Raw genomic sequence first — 23383 nt, forward strand, 5'->3', positions numbered from 1 at the left:
CAAGTGCGTCATTCCGTTACTATACATTTTATTTTTTCATCTTTACTAAAAAAAAAAAAAATTGTGCATACAAACGTAAATCAACTGGTGCACATAGAAAACTTGGTTAGATTTTCACCACCTGTGCTGCTATGCAGGGGCTCACTCTTTTTCCTTCCTCTTGCACCGGGTTCTGCTGGATCAGTAGCCGTCCATAAGTTCCTCCTACCTGCCCTTTGGTCAGACGTGCAGGATTGATGCACACACAGCCAATCACATCCTGACAGAAGACGGTAATTAAATATCACGGTAATTAAAACCATAATTACGTATATTCGTTAGATACAGTGGTTAAATTGCATTACCTTGATGAAATAGCGCAGCTCAGAAGGGACAATGAGAATATCAGGAGTGAGAGGCAGCTGGCCGTACTGCTGAAACCTTTCATAGTCCATATTGATCTCCTCAGCAGGGGGGTACAGCGGGTAATAGCTGCAATGAAAGGGAACCTTTGAGAAACAAGCCAGGAGATAAGGACCAAAACTGTGGCTTCGATATTTCCCCACTGACCTCCTCTGAGTCAACATGTGCTTCATGATGCGTGAGAATCGGTCCGAGCCCGTGGCGCTGCAACAACAAACAAACATGTTAAAGGAGATACGCAGAGCCATGGCCTCACTTTTGTTTATAAATGCCTTGAGACCTCAAGAATGGCACAGGAATCGTCTTAAGCGTAAACAATAAATCTAATATAGTAATTTTTACGATTAAAGAAGTGATTCGTATAGGTAGCGGTCTGAGTGAACGACCTTGACATCCGTAACGTCACAACAGGAAGTCTATCGGTCTCATCGCCATTTCCGCTAAACACTAAAACACAGAGCTGACTGCAACGCTGATCCTCCATTTTGAGCTAATTTATCGCCATGCCACGTAGATGCGTTTTTGGCCGGTGCAGCAACACGACAGAAGGTGGATTTACGTTGCATTCACGGCCCAAGAATGTTCAAACTGCAAAGATTTGGACGCGTTTTGCGAGAAGTTCACGGACACATTGGGCGCCTATGAAGTGGTCTCTCCTCTGCTCTGCACATTTTACTGAAGACTCGTACGGGACCTCTGATCTGTTGAGGAGCGTTGGCTATAAGCCCGTATTGAAAGAGGGTGCAATACCAACAATTAAATAAAACTACAAGAAAAGGAAAGCATTATTTATTTTTTTTAAAAAGGAATTTAAGTTCAGTTGCACCAGTTCTCCCGGAGTGTGAGCCGAGTGTTGTTGCTAAAACCTGGGATGGAACGGGACGCCGTTGTTGCTAAAACCGGTGACGTTCCATCCCGGGTTTTAGTAATTGCCTGAGCCAAGTAGTAATGGTGGAGTACTCAGTATGGAGAATGAGTGGACCAGCCGTCTGATTTTTCCGCTGGATCTGCTTGCCTCAGCAGCAAGAATAGCTCACCTTTACGTGGAAGAAGCGAATGAAAGGAGAACTGAATGAACAACCGAAAGTCAGATTGTTTCAAAACAATCGGCCACAAGGTCGGCCTTCAACAAGCGAGAACACAGACGGGTAAGCGCCGACTCTCATTCGAATACAAAACATGTTTACCTGCATTTATATTAATACATGTAACTTGTATTGTGGTGTTTAAGTTACCGGTATAAGATTATTTAATTTGCTTCAGAATGTGATTGTCTCAGTTCATCTGATTATTTAATTAGCCTTTTACGTTTTATCAGTGAAAATGCGTGCATGTACATGTATGTTGCACAAGTTATAACACCCATCCTGTTTTAATGAGGGTCAACCCACAATCAGTGAAGTCAAATCAGTCTTAGTTGAGCAAGTCGGTAACGGCATTTCTTACTTTCCCCATAAATTTTTATTTATATGACTTTGGTCTATAGCTGTCAAAGGCCTCAGCCTTAAAACCGGTTCCCGCTGTGACGTCACACACTCAGGGCTGGCTGGCTCAGTGGGGCGGCTCGAATGCCAACTTTGCGGTCTATTTTAACTCTCAAATATATATATATTTTTAAATTCCCATTTATGCAGCATCCAAGAGTCAAGGATGGAGATACTATCCACTAAGAAATATATTTAAAAATAAAAGGCTCTGCGTATCGACTTTAAACCAAAACTTGAAATATGAAAATGTACATTTCTTCTGCTAAAAGTGACAAAGTAATAGCACTTCTGAATCAGGGCTATCCATGTCCTTATAGTCTAAATACTTATTATAAATAGAGATGAAAGTGGAGCAAAGAAAAAAAAAAAAAAACCCTGAACTTTTGAAAGTCAAACTAAGATATGGGGGCAATGTCCCCTGAAAATATTTTAATAACATAACACGCAAAACCCTGCATTCTAGTGCATTTTAGTACTTATTTTCACTAAAACAAGTTATAACTTTTAAGCCTTTTTCTTTCATGTACATTAATAATTAACGTCAAAAATATCAAATTTAATTCCCCTAGTTAATGAGTAATTTTCAGGCGTGCATTTAGAAAATGCGGTGATTTTCCTACCTACACAGTTCATTACTTTGAAAAAAAAAAAAATCAGACAGTTGAAGGTAAACTCAGCAAAATCCCAAAACAGCACTGTTAAAAAGTAAAGGTCTGTTAGAGTTTCTAAAGCTTTCAGGTTTCAATGTTGGGGACATTGAGCCTCGTTTATCAATCTTTTAGTAGAGTTGTGCGTTTGCAGAAGCTAAAGTGAACTAAACATTTCCAATTCATATTTATGCGAGTTGAAGCCAATTGTTTACATTAGTTTGTATTGTCTGTAAATTTAAACACACCAATGAATACCAAATTTCTCATATAAATCAGGGGCGTAGGGTGTGTGTGTGTGTGTGTGAGAGAGAGAGAGACACACTGACTGGCAGCCTGAGTACATTATGTAACAAAAAATAATTACCATTGCTAGTTTTAGGCAGCTTAGAAACCGGCTCTTCCATTATTGCTGTTTCTTCCACGTTTTCTTGATGTTGTGTTCTAGAAACGGCACTAAAACTTAGCTTCGAAACCACAAAATGCAACTTTGATGGAAAATAAAATAAATAAATTTTATATATATATATATATATATATATATATATATATATATATATATAAATAATAAATTGCTGACCTCTCTTCACATCAAAAGAAGGAGGAAAGTTTTGCTTGTTTTGACACGGTGAATTATTAACACGAGAAAATACTCGTAATTCGCAACTAAAAAGACTGCAGCTACACTGGCAGCTTGAACATGCTTTCTAGTGCGATTGTGTTGCGCTTGCGCAGAACAGTGTCAGTCCTGTGCGCCTTAGTGCGCGCGCCTAACGAGCTCCGGCACGAGTGCCGTTCACAAAGAACACCTGTCTTTAAATCAATAAACTATGTTTGGGCTATTTAAGGACTGCGCCCATGCAAGGACGATGCGAAGTATTATGCCGCATCTAAAGGCCAATTTATGCTGACAACCCAGTCCTCGCAGATAGCGTCGCAGACAGTGTCTGCGTAGCCCCCCCACCTTCGCAGACGCTCTGCGCGCACCTCCCAAAAATTGTGACCACCGCAGAAGCCTCGCAGACAAGAGGGCTCTGATTGGTCCACTCTACATCCGCTGTACACGCACTTCCGCTTCCCTACTTTCCCGGTTTGGTTTGTTTTCACGACCAGCATTTTTAAAAACACGAGCGAAGATGGAGCAGCACGAAGAGCGGTTGATTGAGGAAGTACGTACATCTATACGACTCCAGTTCTAGTCATTATAAAAAAAAAAGTTCTCGTCATTATAAGTAACCGGAGGATAAACACTCCACTAACCACACCCACCAACTACTCCTAGCGACTTCGCGCCCCCTTGCGTTGTGGCAGTGAATAACATCGCGCACGCCTATTACTCCCCGCTCAACGATAAATTACAACTGTCTGCGAAAAGCTATCTGCAAAAGCCTTGTCGCAAGAGCATGCAGAGGCCTTAAGAATGCGAAAAATCCGAAAAATAAATTTCTCCATTCGGAAAACTGGAGATTTTCAAGAGTTGTCAAATATCCGGATAAATCCGGAAGACTTTCATCCCTGTATAATACAATGCATCATCACTCCGAATCCCATGTCCATCTTACCAGCTGATTTCCTCAGCTCCCATGTAAAACAGGATGTCTGTAGAGGTCATGCCAAATGCCACGCCACCAATCAGGAGTGTACAGGGATCGGGGGCTAAAGTCACTCGCTGGGGTACAAAAATCAGAAACCGTCATTAGTGAAAGCATTTATTCCCACTATACAGCAGGTTCTGGTTTAGTTTCAAAGAAACAAAGTGACAGCTCACCTGAGCATCACCTTTCTTCAGGTCCGGGAGACTGAAAGGCGGTTGGGGATAAATGTAATGGTGATGTACATCTCGCTGAGATGGAACAAACACCAACTTACAGTCTGTCCTGAAAGGGGAGGAAAGGGAGGGGGAGAGTTGAAAGCTGGAAAGAATGATGAGATACAGCAAAAATCACCACAAACCAGTTTGTGTAATACACACCCTCTGGTTCCTTCCACGATGCTGTCTAGACATTTGGAGAAGATTCTTTCAAATGTTTCCGTTACTTGGCCTTTCTGTAAAACAGTGCGCGAATCGGAAAGTCTACTGTCATGATGCTTCAAATACTGTACACAAGAAGTATCAAAAAAACCATGCATACACCCTACCTCAATCTGCTCATGTTTGGAATCAACAAACGGCCCAAGCTGCGTTAGACATGAAATAAAACACCACAAGACATGCCATGTCAGACCAAAACCCTGGATATGAATACACACACGTGCTTTCGTTTGTAGCATTTCTGAATGAATGAGTCACTTCTAAGAGTGTCGCTCTCACCAGAATGCAGACGTCAGGCCTATCTTTATTAATGATGTTAATCAGGTCAATCAGAGGGTCGTAGGACAAGCTGTCAGAAGGGGTGTACGGCCCACAGGCCACTAACACCATCACAGATTCTGAGACTACACACAAACAAACACAGCAGATGTTAATGCGATAATGTATTAACGCAAATTCCTTTTAACGACACTAATTTTTTTTGATGCACGAATAACACATGCATATTCTGTGCCCTTCCCATGTAGTTTGGGAAATCAGGAAGTGACCTGGATGGAGAGGCAATGGCCGAAAAGGTACTGAGTAAGGTATATGCCAGAGTAAAATTTTTAGATTTAAGAACCAAGAAACTGTTAGCATCAGCACCGGTCCAAAGTTATTGTGATTATGCCTGCTCTTTTTGGTACTCTAGTTTGACTAAGAAAACAAAATTGCAGATTTCTCAGAGTAAATTGGTTCATTTTACTCTAAATTTACAGCCAAGAACATGGCTATTTACTGAACGCTTCAAAATCTTAGGATGGCTCCCTATCCGATACAGAATAGAACAATTAAAACAATCATATGTACCGTGTGCTTGATGGGATGTCTCCTAAGTACCTTTCTGACCAATTCCTTTCCCTCTCAAGAAGACACTCATAATACTCGTTCTAGTCAACATTCGCTCGTCATTCCTCATTTTGGTGCTTTTGGTAAGTTTTCATTTTGCGTCACTGGTGCTCAGTTATGGAATAGTCTTCTTCTACTTTAGTCAATCTTTGTTAAATTTTAAGGGAAAAAAAAAAGTGTTCTGTATAATGCTATTACTTCTAATTTTTTATTAATTTTTGTATATTTATTAGTATTAGGTTGTTTTTTTTCGCGGTCCGGTTTCCATCAAATCCTGCGCTCTGATTGGCTGGCGAGCGGGTCCGTATCCTACGATACAGACCCCGATTACAGACCTCTGGCGACTCGCTCGTTCACAACAACAAACATAGTAGCAATTTTTGTCAACATTTATTTTCGCATTTCTCAGAATAATAGCATTAATTTTACAGCATGGATAGCGATAACGACAGTGTTCACAGCGAAAGCGAGTTTTACTACCCTGAGGAAGACGAAATAAAAGAAAACATTTCAGGAGAAAGCTAAAAACCTCGAACTGTTGCTAACGCTGAGCAAAAACATGGCTGAATCCTGAATGACTCAATTTTGTATAAATAGGGGACTACATAGGTGGCAAAATGAAGGTTTTTTCCTGCCATGGAAGTGCACTTGTCAGGGTTCTCCACGAGGGGTTTTAGAGGTGCGGGCCACCCCCCTTTCTGTGATTCCCGCCTCCGTTTAATTTCTGCCGCCCCTTCACAAAAGGAAGAGACGTCCCTTTGTTTTCTTTGTGACAGATAGCCTTTCTCTGTTGGAGTACCGACGACGCGACAACACCCGAGTGTGAAACTCATTGTGTGTAAGAGCGAGCAGCCTCTCCCCCACCCGCAGTGCTTAGAGACACAGAAAGGCACACAAAGGGCAGTATTTGCTCAGAGTGCTCCCTCCAAACAACGGGGATTTACACGAAATCGGAAGGAGATATTCACAAAATTCTTTCACACTGAGTGCCACAAGGCTCTCCTGAACACATTGATGTAATTTTTTTGTCTGTAGTGTAAAAAATGAGGACGCTAGAGCGAGTTAAAAACGAGTGACTTTTCTGATTTTGCAATACAAGCGCTGCCACGTTTATAATGGGAGTCTATGGGGAAGCGTGCCTGTCCTCTCCTTACTTTAAGGCTTCGCATTTAAAAACTGTAGGGGTAATCGATAAGGGTCACTAATCTGTAGGTCGTTTATTTTAGACATGTATCTAGTTATCTGTTCATTAGAAAAATGAGCCGTGTAGTCCGTCGGTTGAAATTGATCCATTTTGTATACGAGTGCAACAATATTCAGCTGTGTTGTTGACCGACAAGATGGCGGCTGTTTACATTCCAGCCGGGATTCGGGCACGTGACTGCAAGAGGTCTATAAAACCGTATTAACTATACACTGACTGGAAAAAATAATTTTTTTTTAGAGAGTAAAGTACATTGAAAAATGTTTTAACTATATTATATAGTCAAAACAACATCTTTTCAATGTACTTTACTCTCTCTAAAAAAATTATTTTTTCCAGTGGTGCCTGCAATTACATTTCCATTTCAAACAATGTCAGCTTTTGTGGAGCAGTGTGAATATAGTTAATACAAAAACTTTTCTGTACTTTTCTGTTCTTTTTTTGTAGTTTGCTAAATAAAAATTTTTTTTTTTCCAGTTCCATTTCAAACAATGCCTGAATATGATGTGTGTAATGTTTGATGCATGATGTGTTTTGTACCAGTCCAATTGATTCCTCTATTCTAAATGATTACTATTTGAGAGTATTTTATGCAAATGACATATGTAAATTTATGCAAATTTATTTCAAGGTCATCCGATTGACCCCCACCCCCCATATTTTCAATCCGTGGAGAACCCTGCTTGTATACCGAGGAGGAAGCAATTTGCATTACAGCCGTGAATGAGGATTCAAAATGGCGGCTCGGCTCGGTTTTCCCCTTTTGGGCGCTCTCGTTTTCTGTTAGAATTTGGTAAAGGGAAAAAAAAATAAATTATTTACCAGCTTAAGGTCGGTCCGTATGGTGAAATACCGTGACCTCGGTGAGTACTTTCAAGACCTCGGTCACGGTATTTCACGATACGGACCTCCCAGCTGGTAAATAACACATGTATCTGTCCTTCATGTCACATCTTGTATTAGAGGGACCACAATGAAAATAAGTTAACTTTTTTGTGTTATCCCCGGCAATATCTACAGTATTTTATGTATTTTTTTTTTATACTCGTTCATTTTGGATTACTTTGTTACGTTTATCATTTTTATGTACTGTCTTATTGCCAAATAAATCAAAATCATAAAGACCTAGCACAAGCGAGTGACGTAGCAAGTAGCTGGTTGGTGCAATTCGTGATTACAACTTAGATTGTTGGATTCTGGCTGTTTACATAAAATGTGTGGGTTTTTTTTTTTTATACGTTTGTGAATATTCTCATTCATCCAGGTCACAGTAATGTCAAAAAAAAAAAAAAAAAAGAGCTCAAACGTAAATGGACTTGGTTTTAAGTCTCTGAAGATGTTTCACGTCTCATCCAGGAGGCTCCTTCAGTTCACTTCATCAGCTTGTCTGATTAGACTGGGCTTGTCTGACCAGCTGGTGTGAGAAACCAGGTATTTAACCTCTGTGGAGTTGTTCTCAAGGCGACTGATGTCATTGCTTCTTTAGTGCTCCAGGGTGTGATACTCTTTGGAATCAGCTTTGTTCATGCTCCGTTCTGTTTAATTGAGATTTTTTTTTACATGCTTTTAATGGTCCAGAGGGGAGAAAAGAAGACGTGTTAAGGTCCAGGTGTGTGTATATATGCGTGCAGGCTACACACTGGAGCGAGAGAGTTTGTTTTATTCTGAGAAATTTGAGTGTTATGTAAAATTGTTTATAAATGCAGTTTTTGCTCATGAATGTACTGTACATTTACCATTTGCATTTTACTGGAAAACATTTTTATGAGCTGTGTGGCTTAACAAATGCATTTTTGGGTTTTGTATTTTTATTTTCCAGGCGGCACGGTGGTGTAGTGGTTAGCGCTGTCGCCTCACAGCAAGAAGGTCCGGGTTCAAGCCCAGTGACCGGCGAGGACCTTTCTGTGCGGAGTTTGCATGTTCTCCCTGTGTCCGCGTGGGTTTCCTCCGGGTGCCCCGGTTTCCCCCACAGTCCAAAGACATGCAGGTTAGGTTAACTGGTGACTCTAAATTGACCGTAGGTGTGAATGTGAGTGTGAATGGTTGTCTGTGTCTATGTGTCAGCCCTGTGATGACCTGGCGACTTGTCCAGGGTGTACCCCGCCTTTCGCCCGTAGTCAGCTGGGATAGGCTCCAGCTTGCCTGCGACCCTGTAGAACAGGATAAAGCAGCTAGAGATAATGAGATGAGATTTTTATTTTCTTTACTTAAAGAGAGCCGCTACTGTTGTCCAGCGTCCACATCACCTAGTTAGTTTAGTTTATTAGGCCAGGCCGGATGAGCTTATGCGATCACATGTCGTCTGTCCATAATTTACAAAAAAAAAAAAAAAAAATCACTCCTCCTCCTACAGGATCGATCAGATTTTGATCAAACTCGCACACAATGTTCCCCAGGTGGGTGAGCATAAAAGTTGTCAAGCTTGTGACAACACTTGTCATATTTATGATTTTATGGCCGTATGAAAATTCTGGGTGGCTCATCATATTAAAACGATACTCTTCGTAAACTGCTGGGACGTTTTCACTGAAACTCACCCAGAAGACTCTAAAGACATACCAACAAGAATTGTTCACCAGGTGGCGCCACCTATCATGGCTGAAGCTACAGAGGGGTCACCAGCAATTTCATGAAAATTGCTACTCCTCCTACAGGAGTGATCGGATTTCAAACCCTCACACAACAGTGGCCAGTATGAGCTCCAGCCTCATTGAGGGTTTTTTTTTTATTGCACAGTTTGAAGCTGGAAGTACAGAACTACAGGAAAATACTAGATTGTTTTGTTCACACTGAATTGTGCAAAACCCACAAAATTATAAAGTTAACGTTGCTTTTTTTTATGCAGTGGGGGAATAAAATACCCACAAAAATAATTTTTGCTGTGTCCAGCCTTATCCTTCCTGACCTGGCTACATACATTTGGATAAAGCAAGTAGATTTGTCCACTCCTACTCCACAAAAACAAGGTATCCCTTTAAAGGTCATAGGCAATAGTCGGAGGTGAAACGTAGAATATCAACTTTATTGCCTAGAAGAACGACCCAAAAAGCTAATTCAATCTTCCTGATGTCTAACTTGCACCCTAAAATTGAATAAAACGGTTAAAATATCCTGTTTTGCCCAATTTCCGAAGGTTTGTTTACATCTCACTTATGCACACTTTCACTGCCAGGGGACCGTCATCATGACATCATTTAAGCCAAACAGACCGGGAGCAGCTCTGTGTTTACCTGCGAACTGGGCACGTGTACGGACTTTGGTCGTGAGAGGTTGTGTAAAATGTCTGAAAGTGATAGCAATTTTGAAACAGGAACTCTCCAAATTGAATATCGAAAGGTGAAACCATACATGTATGAACCTATGGCCGTTGCGAAGCAATCGGTGAATGTGGCTCACTGGTTTGACCGTTCGGCCTCGGAATCAGACAGCGACTCAGCCGACTCTGATCGCGGTGACCCCGGACCTCAACAAGACTCGCGACCAAATGATTTATCCTGGTAGTTATGATAAATTCCTACTTTTGTCGTAATACTAAATAAGAGCCCTTCTGAAGAATAATTAAACCTCCCTCCCTAGTGGATATAGGGAACAATTACTGGACAGTGCGCCGGTAGGCCACATTAGCCTGCCGTCCGCGGCATTATACTATTTATAGCTGACTCTGAGCGAGGAAATATCCCTTTGTCTCATTTCCACAATGATTGTACAGCATCCCTCAGGATTCTTGACTTGTCAATTGCAAGCAAAAGTAAAAATGTTTACCTCCAATCTTCTCCTTTTTGCTTGAGCGTTGCTGCTCCGTTTCTTCTTTGACTGCTTGATTTTGTTTCACACGCACAATCCACTCTCTCTGCCTCTTCTCCTCTTTCGGAAAAAGCCAACCCACTCGCTCTGCCTCCTCTCCTCTTTCGGAAAAAGCCAACCCACTCGCTCCGCCTCTTCTCCTCTTTCGGAAAAAGCTAAAAACTTCTTCCTGAACCGGTCCCGTTGTTACACTTCACTGCACAACAGTAAGGCATGGGGTTTTTCCTTTGGAAATTCCTGAATGCACGTCTGCACTCAAGCCGAACGGCAACGCAAGTAAACGGAAGTGGACTCCACTCAAGCGGTTTGTTTGGCTTAAATGACGTCACGTGCCGAGCGGTCACGAAAATAGCCGACAGAAATTCGCCACAATCCGCGCTAACTTATTTTAATTATTACTTATTAACAATACTTCTTGGGACCAGAAGAAAAGTAGAGTTTTTTTTTTTTAAACATATAAAAGTTTCAAATGTGCATAAAATTAAAACTGTTGCCTATGAGCTTTAAATGCACATTTGGAACAGATTTTTTTTTTAAAATGTGTGATTGAGTTAACTATGAACAATAATGCGATTAAATGTTTTAATTGATTGACCGCCCTAATTAAAACAAAATATTCAAACAGCGGATTTCTTACCTTCATTTATTTCCTGCTTCGGCTCTGGACTGGAATAAAAGGGTAAAGGGACACCCTGGAGGACACACAGTAAGACAACCAACATAAAAAGATTTTAAAAATGCATTTGTATTACAAAACTAAACGTACTGTTGACTCTGTACTGCACACGTACCTCATAGAGTTTGGAAGCAACAAACCTTGAACCGGAAGTGTTCAAGCCTTCCATGACGACAACCTAAAACAAGAGATCAGTGTTGAGTACATGTAGACAAATCAAGAGCCATCACGATCACTGTGAAAAATGCCTCGACTTTGTAATACTGATGTGTAACAGTTAACACTCATTTGATAGATCCAATCTATTCTAAGCAACCCCGTCTCGCAAGAGTAATCCACCTCTATAATGCATGTGTGCGCGCGCGAACATTTCTGCTCACCTGTCCAGGAAAGAGCGAGTAGTCTTTGAGCTCAGAAATATCTACAGGCACCTGTCTGGCCCCATGTTCCTGACTCGCCTCCAACAGCACAGACTGAGCGTTCAGCTTCCCGTTACTGTCACAGCACACCTGGCCCAACACAGATATGGTGTCCTGCAGGAGACAAAGCCAAGTTAAACACCGATTCTGTAAAAGTCAGATCAGGAAGCGAGTGCTTGATGTACCTGGGCAGGAAGTGAGACTGGAGAAAACTCCTCTATATTGAAGTGTGATCTCAGCTCCTCCCCCAGCAAGTCAATCTTCTCAGTCAGAACTGAAGACACCACGCAGAATGACCGACATACACAACTAACATTCAGCAAACCTCTGGGTGGTAATTCTTATGTTTACTGTTACTCCAAATAGGAGAATTATCACGATATCAAAAAAGGGCTGTATATCTCCCACCCCCATTCTCTAACTCACAGCTTATACATGCTTGCTGCCCAAAAACATTTTGAACTGTATCTTTGGTGATAAAAGGTGCTCATTAATGTCATTATTATGCCAGTGAGGGCAAATGAGTGGAACGTAGTGGACATACCATCTCGTACATCTCTGAGCCTCTGCAACATGTATTTATAGGAGGTGGTGAGCGAGCCTTCCTGGCCCTCGAGGAGCTCTACCTGTACTGCAGTCTGACCCTTTCCTGTCCAGCGTGGACCCTGCACAGCGCCGAATGTGGCTACCACCTCCCCGCGTGCACTGCGCATGCTGTATTTCTGAGAAGGCGTTGCACTGCACGCGCACACATACACACACTCATTAGCAAACAAAGTAAGTACAGCCTATATAGTACAGAAAGAAAAGCACAGTTAAACTGCTGCATAACTTTTTTTTTTTTTAGTGAAAACTGCCATTCTGACGAATGAGATCAGTTTTAATTTGACAATTTTTTCAAATCAGGGCTGACACGTACACACTAATCAAACAAACTATCACCAAGAGATCTGTAGGAATCTGGACCTACTTGAATCTGCAGAATATGCATAATCAGTGCCAGGAGTGAAACACAGTGCAGAGAGAGAGAGAGAGAAAAGGAAGGAGAGAGAGAAAAATGGAAGGGGTGTGTGTGTGTGTGTGTGTGTGAGAGAGAGAGAAAGAAAAATGGAAGGTGTGTGAGAGAGAGAGAAAAGGAAGGTGTGTGTGAGAGAGAAAAGGAAGGAGAGAGAAATGGGAGGAGGGAGGGGGAGAGAGAAGAGGAAGGAGAGAGAAAAATGGAAGGGGGAGAGAAAAATGGAAAGAGAGAGAAAAATGGAAGGTGTGTGAGAGAAAAGGAAGGACAGAAAAATGGAAAGAGAGAAAAGGAAGGACAGAAAAATGGAAAGAGAGAAATGGAGGGAGGGATGGAGGGAGGGGGAAAAAAAGGAAGAGGGAGAGAGAAAAGGAAGGAGAGAGAAATGGAAGGAGGGAGGGAGAGAGAGAGAAAAGGAAGGAGAGAGAAATGGAAGGAGGAAGAGAAAAATGGAAGGAGAGAGAAAAATGGAAGGTGTGAGAGAGAGACAAGGAAGGAGAGAGAAAAGGAATGACAGAAAAATGGAAAGAGAAAAAAGGAAGGACAGAGAAAAATGGAAAGAGAGAAATGGAGGGAGGGAGGGAGAAAAAAAAGGAAGAGGGAGAGAGAGAAAAGGAAGGAGAGAGAAATGGAAGGAGGGAGGGAGAGAGAAAAGGAAGGAGAGAGAAAAATGGAAGGAGGGAGAGAGAGAAATGGAAGTAGGAAGAGAAAAATGGAAAGAGAAAAATGGAAGGGGGAGAGAAAAATGGAAAGAGAAAAATGGAAGGGGGAGAGAGAAATGGAAGGAAAGATGGAAACAGAAAAATGGAAGGAGAGAGAGAAAAATGGAAGGAGAGAGAAAGACAGACATGTATTAGTTACCATGGTGAGAAGCTGGCAGGAGACAACAGCAGACCCGGACTGGGCAGGCGAGCAACGCTACGTTTGGATGTAGGATGTTCTGGAGTAGTAAGAATGCGCTTCTGAGAGCCCTGACAGACAGACAGACAGACAGACAGACACTACAGCAACTGGACAATTTTTAAAAAAACACCGCCATTTTTCAAAACATGACCCACCTTCCCTGGTGTTGAGTACGAGTCCAGTAAATTCTCTTCTTCCTCTTCTGCTTTGATTCTGGTCAGATGGGGTTAAGAAATCCATCGACTATAAGGATGTGTACCAAAATGACAAAGCTGCTTAAGCAATGCACAAAGTAACCTTAGGCTCTGTTCACACTGGGCATTAACACAAGTCCTGTGTAATCAGATCCCAAGAGGTCAGCTGTAAGTACAGATGTGAACTGGGTCAAACGCGTCCCGAACACACACACTGCAATCTGATTACTCAGACCACATTCTTTCAGCAGGGAGTACCTAACGTGTCCTGGGCCACACTGAAGGACTGCCTACTCAACTGACGTTCTCTGCGTAAACTTGTATGCACTTACCAACATAATCATATTTTAAGAGCAACTATTAAAATGCAATGTTAAGTTTGGATTTCTTCTTCTTCTAAGAATAATGTTTAAAAAAAAAAAGTTTCATATTTTAGGTTCTTCAGCATAGCCAGTGTTTACCTTGATGCTTTGCACACTACTGGCATTATCTTAACCACCTTCATGAGGTAGTCACCTGGAATGCTTTCCAATTAACAGGTGTCTCTTCAAAAGTTAATTAGTGGAATTTCTTGCCTTGTTAAATGTGTTTGAGATCCAATAGCAAATAATAAAAATACAGTAAATGGCCCCATTTCACAACTGCAGTAATCCATATTATGTCAAGATCTGCTCAACTAAGTAATGAGAAACAACATCCATCATTACTTTTAGACAAGGCATGTCTTAATTAATAAAAATAAAGAAAAAAATATTGAATTAGAAGGCGTGTCCAAACTTTTGCCTGGTACTGTAAAAGTTTATTCACCTATGGAGAAGCGAGATGCGATATCAAGTGTTCACTCGAGACACCTACCAGGTGTGAACTGACATACTTCAAGCTGGTCCACGTGTGACCTGATCTCCCAGGACGCATGTTAATACCAGGCGTGAATGGGGCGTATATAATTCTGCTGTGTATCCACACACACCTGCTACCTAACTAACTACCCGACTTTTTCCCTGAACATGTAACTATTGCAAGTTGGAACGCTCGCCGAATTACCACTGACTAATGAATTTCACAATCATTTACACAGCCAATAAAATGTAAGGCTGGAATTAACATTGATTGGTGGGATTTTTTTTTTCCCCTTCATGTGTTGAAGGAAAGGTAGAGGAAACTTCGCATACCTTTTATACTGAGGTCATACATTATTGCTGTCAAAGTCAGAGTGGGAGCCATTCTCAAAAGAAGGAGGATACAGGTCCTGGATGGAGTGAACGTCTCTAGTAGTGGTGCTGAACTTGTTCTTTGATGAGCCTTTGGTCTTCTGCCTTTTGTTCAGTGCCTGGGAGAAAACAAACAAACAAACAAACAAACAAACAGTGCAGCAGTTAGTCAAACAGTCCCTCTTTGCTTTAAGGGAAAGTGTCCTACTTTAGCAGTTTACAGTGAAACATACAACCCCGATTCCAAAAAAGTTGGGACAAAGTACAAATTGTAAATAAAAATGGAATGCAATGATGTGGAAGTTTCAAAATTCCATATTTTATTCAGAATAGAACATAGATGACATATCAAATGTTTAAACTGAGAAAATGTATCATTTAAAGAGAAAAATTAGGTGATTTTAAATTTCATGACAACAACACATCTCAAAAAAGTTGGGACAAGGCCATGTTTACCACTGTGAGACATCCCCTTTTCTCTTTACAACAACAGTCTGTAAACGTCTGGGGACTGAGGAGACAAGTTGCTCAAGTTTAGGGATAGGAATGTTAACCCATTCTTGTCTAATGTAGGATTCTAGTTGCTCAACTGTCTTAGGTCTTTTTTGTCGTATCTTCCGTTTTATGATGCGCCAAATGTTTTCTATGGGTGAAAGATCTGGACTGCAGGCTGGCCAGTTCAGTACCCGGACCCTTCTTCTACGCAGCCATAATGCTGTAATTGATGCAGTATGTGGTTTGGCATTGTCACGTTGGAAAATGCAAGGTCTTCCCTGAAAGAGACGTCGTCTGGATGGGAGCATATGTTGCTCTGGAACCTGGATATACCTTTCAGCATTGATGGTGTCTTTCCAGATGTGTAAGCTGCCCATGCCACACGCACTAATGCAACCCCATACCATCAGAGATGCAGGCTTCTGAACGGAGCGCTGATAACAACTTGGGTCGTCCTTCTCCTCTTTAGTCCGAATGACACGGCGTCCCTGATTTCCATAAAGAACTTCGAATTTTGATTCGTCTGACCACAGAACAGTTTTCCACTTTGCCACAGTCCATTTTAAATGAGCCTTGGCCCAGAGAAGACGTCTGCGCTTCTGGATCATGTTTAGATACGGCTTCTTCTTTGAACTATAGAGTTTTAGCTGGCAACGGCGGATGGCACGGTGAATTGTGTTCACAGATAATGTTCTCTGGAAATATTCCTGAGCCCATTTTGTGTTTTCCAATACAGAAGCATGCCTGTATGTGATGCAGTGCCGTCTAAGGGCCCGAAGATCACGGGCACCCAGTATGGTTTTCCGGCCTTGACCCTTACACACAGCGATTCTTCCAGATTCTCTGAATCTTTTGATGATATTATGCGCTGTAGATGATTATATGTTCAAACGCTTTGCAATTTTACACTGTCGAGCCCCTTTCTGATATTGCTCCACTATTTGTCGGCGCAGAATTAGGGGGATTGGTGATCCTCTTCCCATCTTTACTTCTGAGAGCCGCTGCCACTCCAAGATGCTCTTTTTATACCCAGTCATGTTAATGACCTATTGCCAATTGACCTAATGAGTTGCAATTTGGTCCTCCAGCTGTTCCTTTTTTGTATCTTTAACTTTTCCAGCCTCTTATTGCCCCTGTTGAAACTTTTTTGAGATGTGTTGCTGTCATGAAATTTCAAATGAGCCAATATTTGGCATGAAATTTCAAAATGTCTCACTTTCGACATTTGATATGTTGTCTATGTTCTATTGTGAATATCAGTTTTTGAGATTTGTAAATTATTGCAGTCCGTTTTTATTTACAATTTGTACTTTGTCCCAACTTTTTTGGAATCGGGGTTGTAAATGAATGAATGGGATTTATTTTAAACAAACCAGGGTTCTTGTCCCTTCATGAAAAAAAACTCCCAGAATTTCCATTACTTTTTTCCAGACTTAACATTTCCATACGTACTATTCTATCACAACAGTCTCTGAATTTCCAGACTTTTCCAGTGTGTAAAGCCTGAGTTGCACTCATCTGATCCCATGTTTCCAACACCCAATGATCAATCTACTACTCTGTATTCCAGTAAAACTCTATTCTGACAAAACTTTATTCTATTTCATTCTAATAACAAGCGTGCTCTGAGAGCACAATATCCCCCGCTGGCAACTCTGCTATAACTCTGGTAAAATTTAATGAAATTAAAACATGCGTATTACCGACACTAAGAATCCTGTCAAGATTTGTGAAATTCCTCCAAAAATTGTGAGAGAAGTTGATTTCAGAAAGTGAGTACCCTTCCATGGACGGACATCGCCATGACATAATCCCCCCTTCAGGCCTTTCAGCCAGCGGGGGATAAAAACAGTGAGGGAAGTTGATTTCAGAAAGCAAGCACATCTTGATGAAATTGCGAAAGTACAAGTTTGTTAATAATCAAGGGTATAACTCTGGTAAAATTTGCCCAAATTAAACAAAATTTCAATATGCGTATAACGGTCATATAACAAAGCCTTTTGCCAAGTTTGGTGAAATTCCTCCACAAATTGTGAGTGGAGCTGATTTCAGAAGAACGTACAGCCTCATGAAATTGTCAAAGTACTTTAATCAACAATCAAAACTCTGGTGAAATTTTTACAAAGGAAATTAAATCGCCGTCATAGAACAAGGCCTTTTGCCAAGCTTCGAGAAATTTGTCCAAAAATTGCGAGAGGAGTTGATGTCAGTAGGAAAAACACACACTCATGAAATTGTCAAAGTATAACTTTGTGAATCGAGGGCTGTAACTCTGGTAAACCGTGACCGAATTTAACGAAATTACAATCTGCGTATTACCAACATATAACAAAGAATCCTGCCAAGTTTTGTGAAATTCCTTCGAAAACTGTTAGAGGAGTTGATTTCAAAGGTGAGCACCCTTCCCAGGAGGGAGGGATGGACAAACGGACGGAAATCGCCACAACATAATCCCCCTTCGGGCCTTTCGGCCAGCTGGGGGTTAAAAACTCAACTTTTTTTTTTTAAATCAAAAGTCTTTCCTGATAAAACACTATTATACTCTGTTCTACTATAATAAAACTATTCTATTTGGATAAAAACTCAATTCAACTCTTATAAAAGAGTAATCTATTCTAGTAAACTCCTACTCTTTCCTATTCTAATTAAATTCTATTTTATTCTGATTAAAAACTCTATTCTATTACAACTTTCTTAAGAAAAAGCTTCATTCTTCATGAAACACGATTAAAGAAGCAATGTGAGTGTGAATGGTTGTCTGTGTCTATGTGTCAGCCCTGTGATGACCTGGCGACTTGTCCAGGGTGTACCCCGCCTTTCGCCCGTAGTCAGCTGGGATAGGCTCCAGCTTGCCCGCGACCCTGTAGAAGGATAAAGCGGCTACAGATAATGAGATGAGATGAGATGAGTGGCGTCATACTGAATATCACTACGTGACGTTTATAACAACCATGATGATATTCAGCACAGCAACACGATCACAAATGTGACACTGCTTTTTATGGAACAGTTCTATAAACAAGTAATTAATATTGAATAAATCCCATTTCAGAGAGTATGGGCAAACAAACGTTCTGGGTTTTTTTTTAACCGTCAATGAAAAATATTTGCCAAAGAAGCTGCAACTCAACAAAGCATTGCGTGTTGCCATGGCAACTGCACAGTAAGTGTAGTAACAGTTTCAGTGAAATTAAAAATAATGTTAACGTTGGAATTGTATGTAGTGAACACAGACAAGTGGAGTGATGTACAGTGAAATGCAGCAGTGCTGATATACTGAATATCAACACTCTCAGAACACCATTTATCCGAACAAATTAGAACGAAGTTAATTTTGATATATATCTAAAATGGAGTTTACACACTGGATGCAGTGGTTAGCACTGTTGCATCACAGCAAGCAGGTTCTGGGTTCGAACTTGCCAGTTGACCGCGGCCTTGCTGTGTGACGTTTGCATGTTCTCCTAGTGTCTGTGTGGTTTCCTCTCACACTCCAAAGACATGTAGATCAGTTCAACTGTTAACTCTAACTTGTCCATAGGTGTGAATGTGGACGCATGTCTCTCTGTGTTCGCCCCGTGATAGACTGGTGACCTGTCGAGGGTTTACCACGCCTCTCGCCCAACATCAACTGGGATCAGCAACAACTCATCCACGAGTCACAGTGGATCCACAGTAGGGCAAAGGGGGGCATTAGGCCCTGTAGGGTATTATTAGGCCCCACTACATCGAAAATGCATGGAACTCATCACAAGCATGTCAGACATTATTTATTGTGGATTACTCAGGAGCCAATCAGAATGCTTGATAACTGTACCCAGGAAAATGAAATAGAAAGTTGGACTCTTCTGCTCCGGGCTTACTGCCCCACGCCTTTGGGGAATCAGCTCTACTGTTGTTTAAAAAAAAAAAAAAAGTTGACTTGTTGGAAAACTGATAAACTTTTATCATTGAATTTGATGCCAGTTAATTTGTAATTATGTGTTTGTTATATTACACTGTTAAAGCATGGGTGCAAGTATAACATTTTCAAAAACCTGAAAAGTCTGACAAGGTCGGGGTGAGCCCCCCTTAGGGCTCGAAAAAAAAATGTAATTACAAGTTAAAATGGTTGTCTCTCATGCAAACATTTATAATATTAATAGTTATATGATTTGCATATTCACATCAAATATTTAATACATTTCATCTGAAATAATATTTCAAGTACAAGGCTTGATATTTCAAAACATCTAGCAACTACTAATTTAAATGTTGAAACAACCATTTTTAATATGCTTTTGCTGTGATACCTTTTTTACAATATATACACTGGAATAGCTGGGTTGATTTGGTCGAACAATGTGCTACGTGCGTGAAACATGATATCACACATGTATAACACCGTGAAACTAGTCTGGTTAACACCAGACCATATCACAAGTGAAATATGGTCTGGAATCCGCCTATTGAATTTCTCGTAGGGGAGGTGTGGTTTACGATTGTCAACGGCCGTTTATTGGACGTTGCGAATGTCTATCATTTGGCGTATACGTAGCCCATGGCCAATCATGGCAGTTGTACCCGGTGACGTAGTTAGAGCGACGAAGAGGCGAAGAAGAGAAGGAAAGAGAAAGAGAAGGCAAAACAAAAATAGGAAAACAATGGCACCGAAATTATTTCACTTGTGATATGGTCTGGTGTTAACCAGACTAATTCAGAACAGTGTCTAAAGCTTGATCGAAAGTTTGGTTCGTATCGCTCGCCGCCATGTTAAATGTGATCCGTAAACAGTCCCAAATAAAACTACAAGCTTCCGTTTGTCGAGTAGTACGCGTCACCGTCTTTCCACCCCTCCCCACTCTCTGATTGGCTCCCTAACTCAGGCGAGCCTTTAGACCAGGGGTGTCCAAACTGATCCATGAAGGGCTGTGTGGCTGCAGGTTTTCATTCCAGCCATGCAGCAGCACACCTGACTTGGCTCATTCAATCAACTGAACTGTCTTCACATAGTCAAAAACTTGCAGCCACACCCACCCTTGATTAAAGGGTGGGTGTGTCAGTTGATTGAATAAGCCAAATCAGGGTGCTGCTGCATGGCTGGAATGAAAACCTGCAGCCACACGGCCCTTTATGGATCAGTTTGGACACCCCTGATTTAGACCATAGTTTCCATGCTGTCTTTTCAGATCGGAACGATTGTGCAAAGCAGCATGGGATTTCCCAGGCTATCGTGAAACAACGAGCTAGTCAGGACCGCTTGTCAGTGAGCGGGGTATAAATTGAATAAGGTTTGTGGTGAAGACGAGATGAAAAGATTTGTCTCGTGCAGAGACTGTACCGCAGTAACCCGGTAATACGCTGAGAGTGAGTCAGTGAGAGGGCCACCCCTATACCCCCCCCCCGAAAATCTCAACAGATTTACATGATTTGGAAAAATGACTTTTTCAGAACCGAAAAAAACGGAGCTTCCGGCACATGCCGGAAAACTTGCACCCATGTTAAAGTTATTTTCTTGATGCGCTCTTTCTCCCGTAGACAATAGGTGGATGGCTGGATGGATTTTACACATCCAATGAATATGCTGCACACAGCTCATGACGCCCTTTATTTATCACACGTACACTCCAGCACAGACTTAAGCACACAGTGAAATTCCTCCTCTGTCTTTAACCCATCTGAAGCAGTGAACACACACAAGTGAGCAATGAGTGCGCGCACACACCCAGAGCAGTGGGCAGCTATGCTACAGCGCCCAGGGAGCAGTGGGAGGTGAGGTGCCTTGCTCAAGGGCACTTCAGCCCTCAGGTCATGGCTGCCCCATGTTAACCTAACCACCTGCCTTTGGACTGAGGGGGAAACCACGCAGACACAGGGAGAACATGCAAACTCCACACAGAAAGGCCCCTGTCAGCCGCTAGGTTTGAATCCAGAACCTTCTTGCTATGAGACGACCGTGCGAACCACTACACCGCCCCAGGGACGTCAGATACACTGAAGAACAGATATGGGTTAAGATGTATAAACACTGAGACCGGAGTGCTCACCTCATGCTCAAAGATCTCCAGGTTGTTGAGAGTGAGCTTTAACTGGCCTTTAGTGGCAATGAAAGCGACCCACTGACACACGATTTCCTGCTCCGTCATTCTGTGGCACATACACTGCTCCAGCACTGAGAGAGAGAGAGAAAAGAAAAAGAGAAGGAAAGAGAGAAAAGGAAAGAGATGCAAAGGAGATGGAAGGAAAAAGGGAGAGATAGAAAAGAGAGAGAACAAAAAGAAATAAAGGAGACGGAGAGAGAAGGAAGGACAGAAAAGGAAAGAAAGCAAGAATGAAGAGATAGAAAGAATGAAGAGAGAAAGAATGAAGGAGAGAGAAAAGGAAAGGGAGACAGAAAGAGAGATAGAAAGGAGAGAGAGAAGGAAAGACAGAAGAGAGATAAGGAAAGAAAGCGTGAGAGAATGAAAGAGAAAGGAGACAGAAGGAGAGAGATAGAAGGAAAAAGGGAGAGATATAGAAAGGAGAGATAGAAAGAGAAAAGAGAGAGATAAGGAAAGACAGAAAGGAGAGGGAGAGAGAAAAGGGAGATAGAAACAGAAAGGAGAGGGGAGAGAGAATGAAAGACAGAAAGGAGACAGAAGGAAAGAGAGATGGAAGGAAAAAGGGAGAGATAGAGAAGGGAGATAGAAACAGAGAAAGGAGAGGGAGAGAGAAGGAAGGAGAGAGAAGGAAAGAGAGAGAATGAAAGACAGGGAGAGATATAGGAAGGAGATCGAGAAGGGAGAGAAACAGAGAAAGGAGAGGGAGAGAGAAAAGGGAGATAGAAACAGAGAAAGGAGAGGGAGAGAGAAGGAAAGAGAATGAAAGACAAAGGAGACAGAAGGAAAGAGAAAGATAGAAGGAAAAAGGGAGGGAGGGATATAGAAAGGAGAGAGATAGGGATATAGAAAGGAGAGAGATAAGGAAAGACAGAAAGGAGAGGGAGAGAGAAAAGGGAGATAGAAACAGAAAGGAGAGGGGAGAGAGAATGAAAGACAGAAAGGAGACAGAAGGAAAGAGGGATAGAAGGAAAAAGGGAGAGATATAGGAAGGAGAGATAGAGAAGGGAGATAGAAACAGAAAGGAGAGGGAGAGAGAAGGAAAGAGAGAATGAAAGACAGAAGGAAAGAGAAAGATAGAAGGAAAAAGGGAGAGATATAGAAAGGAGAGATAGAAACAGAGAAAGGAGAGGGAGAGAGAAGGAAAGAGAACGAAAGACAGAAAGGAGACAGAAGGAAAGAGAAAGATAGAAGGAAAAAGGGAGGGAGGGATATAGAAAGGAGAGAGATAAGGAAAGAGAGAGAGAATGAAAGAAGAGGGAGAGAGAGAAAAGGGAGATAGAAAGAGAGAGAAGGAAGGAGAGAGGGAGAGAAGGAATGAGATAAGGAAAGAGAGAGAGAGAGAGAGAGAGAGAGAGAGAAACCATGAATGTCCATTTGACCGTGATGTGTGTAAGTGTGTATTTGTCTCCTCACTCCTGTGGAGCGCTGAATCCTCCTCACAGCCGATATCAAACGTCTCCAGCTCCAGCTTCAGGTCTTCCGCGGTCACTGCAGCCATCCTGGGGGTCTGAGGAGCGGTTTAGCGCTGCTGTTCTTCACTCTCCGGGGACAGCTCACCTCAACAGCAACACAGCGCGGGGTCTCACACCAGCCAGTGGGGAAAACACACAGCTGCTAACGCCTAATGCTAACACCCGGAGCTAACGCCTAATGCTAACACCCGGAGCTAACTCGCTACCAAACCTACTGTCACACAAGCAGCGCGAGCCAGAAGGAACAAGATTAACCCCGCTGGCGCTCAGTGCAGCCTCCGGAAGCTCTCTTTATTCTCAATCCTAATCATGTTCTCAATTAATTTACCTCTTTATTGTGTTAAAACTGCTCGTACTGTGTCGTTTCTCTTTTCCAGCAGTTTTGACAAGTCAGGATTGCCGCGAAAAACCGCCCGCACGACAACAGCCCGACGTCACTTCCGGCCCTGTGTGT

At 41.9% G+C, this 23383-nt stretch overlaps 1 protein-coding gene across 1 annotated transcript; it reads right to left on the reverse strand.

The window, feature by feature from the left end:
* Positions 1-11: 11 nt before the first annotated feature.
* On the reverse strand, positions 12-23379 carry pola2 (polymerase (DNA directed), alpha 2). The gene is made up of 18 exons (XM_060932313.1): positions 22871-23379; positions 21404-21528; positions 14916-15001; positions 13633-13690; positions 13436-13545; positions 12104-12297; positions 11745-11833; positions 11521-11673; positions 11256-11318; positions 11102-11156; positions 4848-4972; positions 4676-4714; positions 4509-4582; positions 4305-4413; positions 4099-4205; positions 550-606; positions 345-471; positions 12-259 (listed from the first exon to the last, which is right to left on the reverse strand). Exons 1-18 carry the CDS (start codon positions 22953-22955, stop codon positions 107-109), a joined length of 1809 nt encoding a protein of 602 aa, XP_060788296.1. The 5' UTR covers positions 22956-23379; the 3' UTR covers positions 12-106.
* Positions 23380-23383: the final 4 nt, after the last annotated feature.

Source organism: Neoarius graeffei, chromosome 10, assembly GCF_027579695.1.
Source record: "Neoarius graeffei isolate fNeoGra1 chromosome 10, fNeoGra1.pri, whole genome shotgun sequence".
Classification (NCBI taxonomy): Eukaryota; Metazoa; Chordata; class Actinopteri; order Siluriformes; family Ariidae; genus Neoarius; species Neoarius graeffei.